The sequence below is a fragment of the Pagrus pagrus genome, assembly GCF_965226575.1.
Source record: "Pagrus pagrus genome assembly, chromosome: 21".
Taxonomy (NCBI): domain Eukaryota; kingdom Metazoa; phylum Chordata; class Actinopteri; order Spariformes; family Sparidae; genus Pagrus; species Pagrus pagrus.
In genome coordinates, this window is record NC_140208.1 from 6,231,569 (window position 1) to 6,246,641 (window position 15,073).

The window sequence follows — 15,073 nt, forward strand, 5'->3', positions numbered from 1 at the left end:
AATACTCAAGTACAGTTATGAATACATAACATTATTATATTATAACATTATTTATATCATATTGTATCGTGCCAAAAATACTTTGTTGCTACCATATATTAGTTTTGATTATATACTATATGTTTTAGTTCTGTATTAGTAGTACTATATTACTAATAGTGCACACAGACACACATATATAAATATATACACAGCTCTTTATCTGTTTCCTGTGAGCAGCCTCATCACCCAACATGTTACTGCAGCGCTGCTACTAAAACATCCTCTACATGACACGATCATCACGACTGGTCTGAGATAACGACGCTGGGTCGAGAAAATGATACAAAAAACCAAAATGACTGTTCCAGGACTGTGTGGCAGGTAAACAATAACGTTAAAACACCAACATGATTGTAGGATGTTTCATTTTAGTTACAGTCTTTCCACAGTCCACTTCGCTTTTTATGGAAAACTGTTTTTGAGCGCCTGTCCCAATTTTACCTGAATTCATTACATAAAATGGGACACAAAGTTAAGCTCAAATAGGACATTTTGTTGAAGTGAAACCAGCATGTTTCTAGGCTACCAGATGTCCCCCAAATCACTTTGCATACTGTGCTATTGTGTGCCAGATATTTTTAGTGTTTTATTACCACCTACCTATTTCTGAGGGGAGCCATATAGGCCATGGTGACGTCAGTGATCATGTAAGTTACGGGGCTATCGGTCTGCAAAGACACTGATGTCATTCCACTCACGTCCTTTTTTTCTTATTTCCCTAAGTTAGGAGCTGCTTCTCACTCTTCAGTTTCCTCTATCACCTTCTCCGGCTCCTCACTCTTCTTCTCTGTAATGACAGACATAGTTAAACCATATATCATTTCAATCTTCAACACCACAGATGAGTGGGAAAAAGCCTCGGAGCGTCACCATCGTAAATCACCATCATACCTCCACCGTCCTCTGGCTCCACATATTGTGCCTACTAGCTGACAGAAGCTACAGATTCCTATACGTTAATCCGTCAGATTTTGAGGAATGCCAACATTTCCAGACCCAGCACCTCTTTCCATGAACCCAGTGTTATGTGGGTGAGTCCAAAAAGGAAAGGTAAGTAAGGTTGTAACAGGGTTTATTCCACATGGTAGCACAAGCAGAATCACATCTTCTTTTTAGCTTCAGGATCAACAACTAACAGCCAGTAGTTACTTCCGCCTTCTTTTTCTTCACTCACTAACTCACAGTGCCTCCTAGTGGCGGAACATGGATGCAGGAATACTAAGTGAACACAACATCCCCCCTTTACTTAAGAACAGTTCTTCCTTCAGCTGTAATGTAATATAGAAACATAAATCCTTTACTTGTCAATTCTCTCTCAAAGGTCTTTACACCTGAGACCAAATAATGAAATTAAGATTAATACACAGCATATGTTTCAACCTAGACTGCTTCTTTGTGTCAACAGAATCAATAACATTGTGTTTGTTCCTTTTAACTATTCTTCCTTTCTCACAACACATTGTTTGTTTTTTGTTTTTTTTTTTCCTTTTAAGTCTTATAGTCTTTGAGCCAAGCTGGTGGGTTATGTGCTCTAACAGGACGACTTCCGGTCTGTTGCACATTTCCAGGCTCAACTGTTCCTCCCACTTCAGTTTCTGACTGAGCCGAGTTTTCAGGAAGCTCAGCGGGTACTGAAGTCAGATGAGAAGCATGCCATGTTTTTCCATCATCCAAGATGTAGGTGCATGGACCCACTTGCTTTTTGATCATGATGGGGGCAGAGAATTTCTGATGTCCCTTTAACACATGTACAGGTTTGCGCACCCGCACCTTGTCTCCCTCTCTGAATGAAGGAGTGCGAACTCCACGTCTGGTATCAAAGTACTTCTTCATGTGCTTTTGTCGAAGGGACACTCTCTGACGCAGCACATCATCACGTGCTGTCATGGCAGGGGGAGAAAGCACGTCGAGCTTTGTTCTCATCTTGCGGCCATGCATCAGCTCGAACGGTGATGCACCCGTCATGGCGTGTGGTGTAGCACGATACACTTGTAGGAAATCAGCTGTAGCTCTTTTCCATGCTTTGTTTTGAAGCATTGTGGCCTGGATGCAGCTTTTGAAGACTCTGTTAAACCGCTCTATTGCACCGTTAGCAGCTGGGTGGTACACAGAGGAGCGGATATGAGTGATTCCTCTTTCTTTCAGGAATGATGAGAATTCAGCAGATGTAATTTGCGGTCCATTGTCAGTGACCAGGGACTCTGGATCACCACACCGGCTGAACACACTGCTGAGAAATCCAAGCACAGTTACCGTGGTGACAGATGGTGCAAAAGCTACTTCGGGCCATTTTGAGTAGTAATCGGTGAGTGTGATTGCAAACCTGCAGTCGTAAGTTGCATTTTCAAAAGGTCCAACTATATCCATGCCCAATTTCTTCCAGGGGCCTTCAGGCAGAGACACAGGTTGCAGCGGTGCCTCAAAAACCTTTGCAGACTTGTCAGAGCTTTGACACACTGAGCATGCAGATATTTGAGAACGTACCAGTGCATCCATTCCAGGGAACCAGTACAACTCTCGCAGGCGCTGTCTTGTTCTCACAATGCCCTGATGACCTTCGTGAGCTAGAGCAATGAGTGTGTGGCGTAAAGAGGCAGGCACCACTAGGCGTGTCCCTCGAAACACCAAATTGTCCTTCACACACAGTTCATGCCTCATCTTAAAGTAAGGCTGCAGAATTGGCTCCACGGCTTTCACAGAAGCTGGCCACTGCTGTAGGATCTGTGCACGCAGAGAAGCAAGTTCAGAGCAGGAGGAGGAAGCATCCTCAAACTCACCAGCAGTCACAGAGACAGGACATGTTGACAGCAGAGCCACGAGTTCAGGATCAGAGTCTGTAAGGAGAGGAGAGGCAGCAGGCAGAGGTAAGCGTGAAAGGCAGTCGGCTGTGTGATTGAGTGAACCAGCCCGATAAACAACGTCATAAGTGAAACAGAGAAGGCGCGCAGACCATCTTGCAATGCGCATCCCTGCTCTATCAGTCCCTTTCGTTGAGAGGAGTGTTGTGAGGGCCTGATGGTCGGTGCGCAGTGTGAATTTCCGGCCCCACAAGTAAGTCCTCCATTTTTCCACTGCCCAGACACACGCGAGAGCCTCTTTCTCGACAGTTGAATATTTCCTCTCAGTCGGCGTCAGCGTCCTTGATGCAAACGCCACTGTTCGTTCTGTGTGATCTGGATGCAGTTGAGTGAATACAGCACCAAGACCATAATCTGAGGCATCAGTTGAGATTATGGTTGGAAAGTCCGGGTCAAATAAAGCAAGGGCAGGGCTATTCACCAGTAGCTGTTTCACATGAAGAAAGCATTCTTGAGCTTCATCAGTCCATTCAAATGTGGCATCTTGACGCAGACAGGCACGGAGTGGTTCTACCACTGTGGCGTAGTTAGGTATGAATTTTCCATACCAAGACAGCATGCCTAAGAAGGAACGCAGGCTGCAAGCATTTTTGGGAGCAGGAGCCTGTGTAATGGCTTGTAGGTGTTCAGTGTCAGGCTGAATGCCTCTTGCTGTCACTAAATGTCCCAAGAACTTTAAGCTGGTTTGGCGAAAGTGGCATTTCTTTTCATTCAGGTGCAAGCCTGCATCTTTAAGGCGTTGCAGTACAGTTTCCAGAGCTATGTCATGCTCCTGTGCCGTGCGTCCATAGCAGATTATGTCATCCAGGTAGTACTGTACATTAGGCACACCACTCAACACTGTCGCCATCAGTCTTTGAAATGCTGCTGGAGCTGAAGCCAGACCATAAGGGACTCTGCAATAACGAAACAGTCCCTCATGTGTGATGAAAGCAGTTAAATCCCGACTCTCAGGATGCAGCAGCACTTGGTGATACGCACACTCCAGGTCAATAGTTGAAAATACAGTCGCACCTGAAAGTGTCGAGAGCAATTCCTCCATGTGAGGGAGAGGGTAGCTGTCTACTATGATTGCTTTGTTTGGCTCTCGAAAGTCTCCACACATTCGAATACCTCCCGTTTTCTTTTGTGTGACTACTATCGGTGAGACCCACGGAGAGGCTTCAATGCGTTCTATCACACCAGCAGAAAGTAGTCGATTGAGCTCCTCTGACACAGCAGCTCGCACTGAGAAGGGAAGGCGCCGTAGCTTTTGACGCACAGGTACAGCTGTTTGTGTGACTTTTACCTTATGCATGAACCCTTTGGCGCATCCTACAGTTGCAGGAGAGGCTGGCTGTGAGGTGAGAGAGGCCACTGCAGCTGTAGGAAGCAGAGGAGGAGGTGAAGCAGTTGGTGGGTGTACAGTGTTGTCCTCAATGCGCAGGCGAAGGGCAGATATTAAATCCCGTCCCATCAGTGCAGTTCCTGAGTCCACCACATAGAAATTTGCCACGCCTTTAATGCCATCCATGTGTACAGTCGCCTTCATGCATCCTAACACTTTGATAGGGGTCTTTGAATATGTCACCAGTCGGACAGAGGATTGTTGGAGTGGAGCTTCTCTGAAATGCTCCTCATAGATGCATCGAGGCAGAACAGAAACAGCAGCACCCGTATCCACAGTCAGTTTCATTGTTTGAATTGTCTTTGCCGTCTGAATGTCCACTTTGCATTGTATTCTGTCCGGAGAGTCTGTTCCATCCACCAGCAGCAGCGTGTATTCAGGCATTTCAACCTCTTTCACTGCCTGAGTTTGCTGAGATTGACACACACGTGCAAAGTGTCCTTTTTTATTACAATTTCTGCACGTTACTTTGGCTGCTGGGCATTCACGTGAGTTGGCCAGGTGTTTTTGTGAACCACAACGGAAGCAAGCACGTGCAGATGAGGTCGAGGCAGGTTTATTAGCAGGTTTTGCAGAAAAGCTCCTATGTGGCTGTCTTGGCCTGTATGCTGTATCATGAGCCTTCACAACATGAACAGGTAAGTGTTGATCACCTGCCATAGACTTAGCTTGTTCACTGGCAGATTCAACTTGAGTGGCTATTGTAATAGCATCAGTTAATGTCAGTTTATCTTTAAGAAGCAGTTTCTCCCTAATGCGGGGGTTAGCCACATGCTCCACGAGCTGGTCTCTAATCATATCATCAGCATTGGCAAATTCACATGTTGCAGCAAGCTCTCTTAGTGAAGCAATGTATTGTACAATTGACTCCTGGGGTCTCTGTGCTCTCTTCCTGAACGTGTGGCGCTCCACCACCACGTTAACGGAAGGCATAAAATGTTCATTTAATGCAGCAATGGCGGCTGCTAGGTCGTCACCTGTGTTCGGCAGAGTATGAAAGATCCGCTGTCCCTCCGAGCCCAGACAATGCAGAAGTAGCGCTCGTCTCCTTGCTTCTGGCCACACGTCTCCATCTGCACGGATGACCAGGAGGTAGTTTTCGAACATCCTCACCCACGTCTTGAAAGGAATGGCCGGCTCCCCCGGGCAAGGCAGGAAAAAATCCGGGAACGGCGCATTTACAGCCATCTTCCGCAAAAACAATTGCAGGTTCGACTCGTCGCCAATTTGTTATGTGGGTGAGTCCAAAAAGGAAAGGTAAGTAAGGTTGTAACAGGGTTTATTCCACATGGTAGCACAAGCAGAATCACATCTTCTTTTTAGCTTCAGGATCAACAACTAACAGCCAGTAGTTACTTCCGCCTTCTTTTTCTTCACTCACTAACTCACAGTGCCTCCTAGTGGCGGAACATGGATGCAGGAATACTAAGTGAACACAACACCCAGCAGGTCACAACATATGGCGGAGGATACGAAATACATCCTCAAAACCCAGCTGAGGTCTCACAAGAGCAGAGGGTCTTCAACTACAGGCTATCAAAGCCACGCAGGATGATGGGAAATGTCTTTGGCATACTGTCAAACTGCTGCCGCGTCTTCTTGACCTCCCGTCCGAGACTGTGACAAGATCGTCCTGGACCTGCTGCAGGACGAGTGTGGCGATACCTTCCTGCAAGTCCCCGAGACATCCTCTGGTATTATGTCGACTCCGACAGCTGTTTCGCGGCGGCTGGACAAGATTTAATCTTCTGCGTGTCAGTTTTATATCATCAAGTCTATTATCTTTCCACTTCCACTTTCTTCACACAATATTATGACTTTAAAGTCCCCATGAAACTAGTGTTTAAGTGTTTTTTATCTCACCTATACACCAGTGTCAGGCCAAACAGTGGCAAGAAGCCTTTTTGTAGGTATTTTAGAGGTTGTAACTTCCTGGAAACACATTAAAATTGTTGATGACTCATCCTGCGCTGGGGACGTACACTAATTATTCATCCAATAAACGCTTTCTTTGTTTTATGATGCTACCATGCATGTATGAAAGGAAGAGCATCGTCAGAGGAGAGTGCTGCTCACGACCGGACCTCAGATTACTGTACAAAAACGATCATGGGAACTTTAATCAGTTCTTCTGAAAATGTTCAAACTATTGGTCTGCTTAAAACAAATGTATTCCCGAAATGAACGATCTTTTTTTAAACGTATCGCTCCGGGAAGCTCGCATGTCACATAATCCATTCCTGCGCTCCCAGACGTGCCGTTTGGAGAAACGGTTGTATTGTGTGCAAAGTGAATTGATCTTCTTATTGACCTTCTACTGCAATAAAATACTTCACGAGACATTAACAAGATGCAGAGAACAGTCCACAGTTACAAACGTAAGGAGAGGCTGATGCTTGATGAATAAATCCAGCAGGGTGGGATAAAGATGCAGGATACTTACTGGACATAAACGATCAATAACAGCACGGAAAATAATGTTCTCACTCACTTCCACAACGATTCACAGCAAGACTGACGCTGAAAATGATGATCTTATTAGAGATGGTTGGGTTTTAGGGAACAATTTACACAACTGTAGTTGCCAATGATCAATACAGCTAGCTCGAATGTGTCTATTGTTTATAGAGGGTTCAAGGTAGCATCTGGGCTAACAGTCAGTGCTAGCAAATAACAAAAAAATCCCTAAAAACGCATCTTTTTTCCCGCCTCAGGGTTAGGGAAACACCATCGAACCATATTTCAAGGTAAAACAATCAGCGACCGTTGGACACCAGCTCACGTTAGCATTCTTCTTCTTCCTGGCTAACGTTTAGTGTATCACGATACGATATGTAAGGCCTCAATTAATCCTGAAACAGCAACAAACATCTTGGAGACATTTTTTCTAACTATCTAATCCTGGCGGTATCACGCACTAGATTTAACCAAGCTTTCAATGCACGTTGCTAATGCTAACGTACCGTATGAAGCAGGCATGTCTCTCTTCATGCCACACACAGTCCTCAAGCTTCACTTCAGACAAACATTGCTGAATATGATCTATGACACATCTTTAATCTAAACTTGGGTATAATCACAATCAAATCACAATTAAAAAGCACTTACCGCTGACACCCAGTTGTTGTCCAGCTGACACGCTGTTGTTGTCCAGCTGACACACTGTTGTTGTCCAGCTGACACGGATGCTCTTCAAACAAACTTCTGTTCATCCTCCTGTAACTTTTCTCTGCATGTTCTCAAATGATTTTGTCGTGTCGTGAGTCTTCGGTCTGACCCGTCCTCTATAAAACTCTCCCCGTCAGCCTGTGTGTGGGATGGATGGTGCAGCGATATGACGGGTCAGAGGTGTGTTTGTCGAAATCTCCCTCCAACAGAAGGTGATCCCGGTTTAATTTATTAATGTCTTCCTCTTCCTGATCCAACAACACAGGTGAGGAAGGGGAGGGTAAAGGCTAACCGTCGTCTACGGCTACAACATCTCTGTGCTTGCCCTCGCGCTTCCTGAATCACGGCCATCTGAAGAATTTAATCAAACTACTCTCAAGGTTAAAGCCCGACTGCGAGGAGAGGAGTTACTCAGAGCGTCCAGTGTGGAGAGGAAAGTAGAGGTGAAATGTCCTCGTGTCTTCTCGGATGTTTGGGGCTTTTTTTTTGAGGCTTGGATGAACATTTCTATAAAATGTCTTTGATTAAAAGTCAAAGGTGGACAAAAGACGTGGAGGAAAATAACGCACTGGAATAATCCAATTAATCTGATGTTGATATGTCAGTGTTTTTAAACCTTTTGGCCACTAGCGCAAGATATTTTGAATTATTTATGATTGACAGAAAATCACGCATTTTGTTAATTTACACCTCTCCTGTGGTGTCGTGTATCGTGAGCAGTGACATGATAATTTCTCAGATTTCTTACGCTTATAGGATTTGCAACCGTGATGTCCAGTACTTTATCTTTCTCAATGTGTTTGTCCAGCTTTGACTTTAAATTGAAGAACCAGATATTTTCCAGAAATGTCCATCCAAGCCTTGAAGCGGTCCAACTGTCAGTCACCAGACACATGACTGATCACCGAGTGAAAAGATACTGAATGTCCTGAAGGACATCGGCCCCACATCTCTGGGTAAAACAACATATTAGATCCCGTTAGCTTCTGCTAGACTGCAGCTAAGTTTAGCATTCAACCACTTCCAAGCTAACGTTGCTGTTTGATACACGTTACAAGATACGACAGGAGAGACGAAAACTAATACTGCTTCTTTCACTGTTGTCGTTTCAGTGTCTGATCAATCAGGAAGCCGTGAAACAACAATCTGCCACATTATGTTTGGTGTGAATATGGTCAACTGGCAGATTTCTTTTACTTCTCAGAAGCAAGAAACTCCTTGTGTTAACTTTTAAACTTATTTCTGGAGTTAGTATGTTTTCCATACGTCGCATTAACAGGAGCTTAGGCTGCTCCCACTGCCATTTCTGTGATTTCAGGATGAACTTTTCAGCGCTCGTCTCTGGGCTCTGATCCCTTTGTGTCAACATTACTCTCCATCACTCTGGCAGCGGCAACCTTCCCCTTAAATGGTTCTCAATCTCATTAAAAAGTGAAGAAGGTGAGTAATAAATGCCAAACTCCTCCACCACCCCGGTGCCATTTTTAGCCGGCTGAAACCCGTCCTCCCCTCTCTCCCTTTCTGTCCGAGCCGCTCTGGCCCACAAACAAGGCTTGTCCATAAACGCCGTCCTGTAAAACGTCTATTTATTATGTCTCTCTGTGCCCTTTCACGCTTTTCTCACCCCGGTGGTCTCTCGGGGATCGATAGCAGCCGCGGTGTTGAGGGTGCTAAGACCTTTTTCTCTCTCGGTTTTTGCTTCGGATCGTCGGAGAAAAACCCACTCCACCTCCACCGGTTGTCCCAGCAGACCACACGACTGCCTTGGTTTTCCCCCCCGCTCGTACAGATGGGTATATCATTCCCATTTGTGGGGGGGAAATGTGCCCTAGTTTTTTTGCGGGCGTCTAAACCCCTTTACATCTGCGGGATTGAGATAGGAGAATGTTTCATCCCATGACCAAACGGTTTTTGAATAAGAACGAGAGGCGCTTTGAACGAGGGATCTTAGGAGTACTGACGTTTCTGTCACATCAAGGATGTCTGCGGGATTATCAGCGGACTGGTGGCGGCGAGACCAGCACTTACCTCAAGCACAAGAAGAGGAAGAAGGCGATGAGCAGAGCCACCATCGAGATGCAGTGACCCAGGAAGTTTATGATCACAGCTATTTGGTAGTGCATCTTGCCTTTCTTCTGCAGGGAGAAAGAGAAACACAGGATGAGTCTTCTGGGTGTTTCCGCTGCACAGAAACAACATCAGAAAATAGACTTTAAAGACCGAAAATCCTCCTCTTAACTGTTTTTCATCTTCACGTTTCCTGCTGAGCTTTTTTTCTTTTTTTAAAACGGAGGCGAGTTTAGAAACTTGTGACTGGACGAGACGAGCCTGGCACAGTTTAAAATAAACTGTGTGCATTATTAATAGTTACACTGTTTACTCTGCTTGATTAACGAAGGCCAGATAAACAACTTGAAACATTCTTATATGACATAATATCAATAACATAATATCAGTAACCAGCAGCTGTTTGTAACTGCAAATAGACACAGGCCCTGACACACACACGTACAGGACCCCCCACAGCTGCTACACAACAGCAAAGAGACACAAAGACACACAGCTTTGTAGTCATGTCTTGTCTGTTTGTGGTCATTTTTTCATCTCTCAGTGGTTGTTTTTCATCTTTCCACAGATGTTTTTCATCTTTCCACAGATGTTTTTCATCTCTTTGTAGTCGTTTTGTGCAGCTGTTGTCATTTTCTATTACTTTGTGGTCATTTTGTGGTCGTTCGTTGATGTTTTGCATCTTTTTGTGGTAATTTTGTGCCACTGCAGTCGTGAGTTTGTTAATTAGTTCAGGGTTGTGTTTTTGTTTGTTTGTAGTTGTTTTTTGTTTGTTTGTGGTCATTTATTTTGTCTCCTAGTTGTTATTGTTTATGTCTTTGTCGGTTTTTTCATCTCTCTGCAGCTTTTTTGGCTGTTTGTAGTCGTTTTCTGTCTCTTAGTGGTCATTTGTTGTATGTTTGTACTTGCTTTGTGTCCGTCTGTGGTCATTTTATGTCTGTTTGTGGTCATTTCCTGTCTCTTAATGTACATTTTCCATTCCTCTGTCGTAATTTTTCATCCATTTTCAGCTACTTTGTGTCTGTGCATGTTTTGTTTTCTGTTTGTGGTTGTTTTTTTGTCTCTTAATGGTCGTTTTCCTTTTCACTGTCGTCATTTTTGTCTATTTGTAATCAATCATTTGTCTGTTGGTGGTTGTTGTGTCTGTTTGGGGTCATTTCCGTCCCTTTGTGGTCATTTTGTGTCACTGTAGTCATTTTTTGTGTTTGTTTTTGATAATCCTTTGTCTCTCAGTGGTCATTTTTATCTCTTTATGGATTTCTTGTGTCACTGAAGTCATTTTTTCTTTCTCTGTGGACGTTTTCTGTCCCTCAGTGAGTGTTTTCTGTCTCTGTGTAGCTGTTTTCACCTCTTTGCCGTCATTTTGCAGTCGTTTTGCATTTTATTGTGGTCATTTGCCTCATTTTCATATCTTCTTGTTGAATTTTCTATCAGAAATGTCAACAGTTACTCCACACCGAGGCCTGTTCAGGATTGCATCCATGATAATAATAATCAAACTGTCGCCCCTCTGGCCTCCCTCCTGCTTTTAAGCATGAATACCAGGAGGCTGGCGAACGTGCACACACTCACACATGTAGTATCCACACAAGGTTTTCTGTTACTGCTGCTGTAGCCGAATATTTTACGCAGAACGTGGACGCATCTTTCTCTGAATCTCTTCCTAAGACCACTGTCTGTGACTCAAATATCCATTGTGATCGGATTTCCCCCACACTACCAACAGTAATCTGTGCTGTAAGTGGATTTATGTAACCTACTGGTGTCTACGCCGAGATTAAATGTGGGCATGTTTAATCCCCGCGCCACCCGCCCCGAAACACGTAATCTTTCCCATTCACTTTATTTTGGTGCGGCAGCTCAAATCTTTAACTCTTTCTAAGTCTCCAGTGGACGGACGACATGACACCGTATCTGAAAGTCGACGACGCAGACTCTCTCCTCTCTGACTCACGAATGTAAAGTGCTTCATGTCTGTCTGACGCTTATATAAACATATAGAGCGAAAGATATTCACGGGAACCGAAACCCACGTCCTCGAACCTAAACAAGAAATTGATTATGTGTCATTTCCTTCCAAGGGAATCGCCTGATGATTACAAAATGAGTCATAAGAGCTCTTTCTGACCTGCCACCTCTATTTTATTCATTTATTTATTTATTTATCCTTATTGATTTCTAACATGTAAATGTTTTAGGTTGGTTGCATCATTCAGGACTCCCTTGAAACATCTCCTCTCCTCCCACTCACCCGCCCACTAGTTAGATCATCGATGTAAATAAAAACAATTAAAAAATACAGGTAATATAACAATTAGATAACAAAACACATTAAAGACAGTTTACAAAATATAATAAAAATGATTAAAGTTATATAATGAGTGACAGATTATAAAAAAAAGGTCCTTTCCTAAAAAAAAAGACAAATGACGATTACAAAACTCGTCATGTGAGCGTCCTCTGTCTCTGCATCTGTAACGTTAACGTGTTTTTATTTATATCCTGCGTCTTTATTGATTTTGGACGAATCTTTATTCATGAAGTCAGAGCCGGACTCATTACTTCACCAATAAATCTAATAAAAATGTGCCTTCAGCAGTGTGCTGAGCTCTCAGGGCCACCGTACTCCCACTGCGAAACCCAAACTCTGATCTTAAAGTTCGACAGCATGAGGAGCAGGCGAGCTGATTGTGATCCGTCCGGTCTGATCTGTAGCCGATACCCTTCAAGTAAAACCTGGCAGTGGTCCGATGTAGCGCTATAAAACCAGAGACAACGTGCTCACGGGCTGATTCAGGATGCAGCTGGGAACAGACGAGGTGTATCTGAAGGCAGAAGTGTTGTCTCCTCTGAAACGCTGCTGCTGTCATAACCTCCTCCTCCAGGCTGCATCACGCCTCCTCCCTGATCTCTCTCCAAGAATCCTGTCTCTTGTGCGTCTTGACATTGACACAATGTGCAAATGTACTAATGGAGATAATGATGCACACTTTTAGACAGTTTCTCCTTCGAGGCGTTCTCAAGGTTTTTTTTTCCTCTCACGCACGAAAAAGTGACGACTTGAGAGACGAGTTCAGATCTTTTAGACTTTCTCAGCTTCCTGCTAATCACTTCTCGAAGAGAGCGATGTGTTGTGTGATTGTCAGGCTGCTTGAGGAGATATGATCACACCAACTCTATTCAAGTTAGCTGGGCAGTCTCTAGTGCATATGCTCTATGGACCCCCACAACATGGAAGATCTGGGTCACCGAACTGGATCCAGTTTTAATTGTCAGATCCATTGTGCTGCTTTTCCAGACTCTCCAAATGTTATTGGACCGAATGGATCAAACTGTGATAGTGAGACATTTCACGACCATCTTACAGCCGCTTCTTTTAAAATGTAAGCGTATGGGAAATTGTCCCATTGGGTCCCTGTGCACCATGTGATGTAATTACACGGTTTCACAATCATTTCAAAATGGCTTCAAAGCCTGGTGCTCCTCCTGAGGGCTTTGCGTGGCACCGAGACCCGAGGAAGAGTGCCGAGGAAGAGCGCCAGGCTTCGAAAGCCAGTTTGAAATATTGGTGACTGAAATAAATAATAAATACTTTTATCCCTGTTCAAGTTAGCCAGGTGCCAAACCAAATGCAACATTAAACACGCCGTGCTGATTCATGTTGAACTAATCCTCTGCACCAAATGCAGAACAGACCTCCAGCACTGGATGAAGAAAAGATCAGACCAATATTAACTATTCATGACCAAACATGCGCTCTTATACTTCATGTATGAGACCACATTAGCTTATTTTTCTGCTTATGTTCTGGCAGGAACCGACCCCCCCCGGGCCGCAGTTTACCCATATGTGACGTAGACCCTGGTCCTTGAAGTGGAAACACAGTTCCTCCAAAGGTTCCTGGTCTCTGGGGAAAGTTCATGTGGCGAATGTAGAAAAGGCTTGTGATGCCTCATGGACAAACATCATTGTTAAAGTCCAAAGCAATGGATTCGGGTTCGGATCCGGCCTGTAGTCCTTTGCTGCACGTCTTCTTCCCCATTTCCTGCCAATGTCTAAGCTGTCCTGTCAAATAAATGCTAAAAAGAGGCCAAAAAAAATCATCTTTAAAGAAAGAAAGAGTATTGTAAAGCTCACCCGGAGCTAACACGAAGCATCAGCAGTCAAATCACGTTGGTATTTTCGTCCTGGGAGTTTTATGTGTTACTGGCGTTTTTGTCTCAGTAAAAAAAAACAACCCTAAATGCTTCTAGCAGGACATTTCCCTCAGCTGCAGTAAAAGACATTTTTCTACCAAACAAGGATCGTTCATTTTCTCCGCTGTCTTTCGCAGCAGGAGGATCGTTTCAAGGGCGGTTTGTCGAGAGGAACGATTAGAATGACGAGTGATTACAGATTGAATGATGGCGCTATCGGCGCGCACGTGAGCATGTGTGCAGTAATATAGACCTGACAAAAACGTGAATCAGGCTCTGAACAGACACCGACTCGAGCCGGACCGGCTGACACATCAGCACATAAATCAAGCAAACAGGGAGGTTTAAAGATGGAGAGCAGAGCCGGAGAGGAAGGGGGTGGACGACCAGGGGATAATAAAAGACCACCAGTCGCCTCGGGTCCAGCAGTACGTGTGGGCCACGGAGGCAGCAACCAAACCTGACTCACCTTCCTGCTGTAAGAAACAACAAAGACACTTATCGTATATTTGAGAAAATAACTGCGAGCGAGTCAAGGAAAGAGGATTTTTTTTTCCTCAAGCAAACTTTCCAATAAGCCTTTGAGCCACACAGTTTCTCTCCCCAGTGGGAGCTCCTCCGAATATGTGGTTCAATATAGGCTGAACTTTAAAGAGGAGCCGCTTCGACTCCCGCCTCAATTTCCCTGATGTCAATCACGTGGCCGCAGCCACCTGGTGATTTATTTCACGGCTACAAGAGGGAAAAAAATAAATAAAATCAAACCCACATTTTAAAAAGGTCAGACACTCTATATCCATCTTCTGCAGGGATCGATCACCCATCAGACTCTCAGAGTCTCGGGGAAAACACTAAATGAAGGGTCTCAGTCCACAGCGCTGCTTTCCTCAAGCTCACAGATCTATAACGGACAGACGTAACGCAGCGGGAGACCGAACCGACACATGTGAGACAGAATCCCTCAAACTGTGAAGGGACACTTTATTTTTATCTTATTGTTAACGAAGCCCACAGAAATCAGCTAGAATCGACCGGACTGGCGAGTTTTCTGTGTGAATCCGAAGCCTGATAAAACCATTAAATTATCAATCAGCCACGCTGGGTGACGTTCCCTTACTTCACTTTGAATCAGTCCCTCATTTCTCAGGATTTAAACAGTCTGGCGTGGTGCTCTTGGACGACTGTGTCTCCCGGTTGGAAAAACAATTAACCCAGCTTGAGTTGAGCAGTTTAGATGAGAATTCAGGTTTTTGCACATCGCATTACGGAGATAAATCTTGAGGGAAAAGCTCGACATTTTGTACAAAATGCCTATTGATTTTTATCACCGAGCGTTAGATGAGAAAATCGATGCT

At 44.4% G+C, this 15,073-nt stretch overlaps 1 protein-coding gene across 3 annotated transcripts in view; it reads right to left on the minus strand.

Moving 5' to 3' along the window:
- The window catches only part of LOC311251020 (corticotropin-releasing factor receptor 1), a 67,123-nt gene that overhangs the window by 18,035 nt on the left and 34,015 nt on the right, over positions 1 to 15,073 (minus strand). For 2 of the 3 annotated variants that reach the window (XM_084343278.1, XM_084343277.1), the window contains exon 6: positions 9,484 to 9,590. In XM_084343278.1, the coding sequence (XP_084199404.1) occupies positions 9,484 to 9,590 (107 nt within the window). Of the gene's footprint in view, positions 1 to 9,483; positions 9,591 to 13,365; positions 13,408 to 15,073 lie in introns of those variants that run through there. The other variant, XM_084343279.1, reaches the window with a different exon arrangement.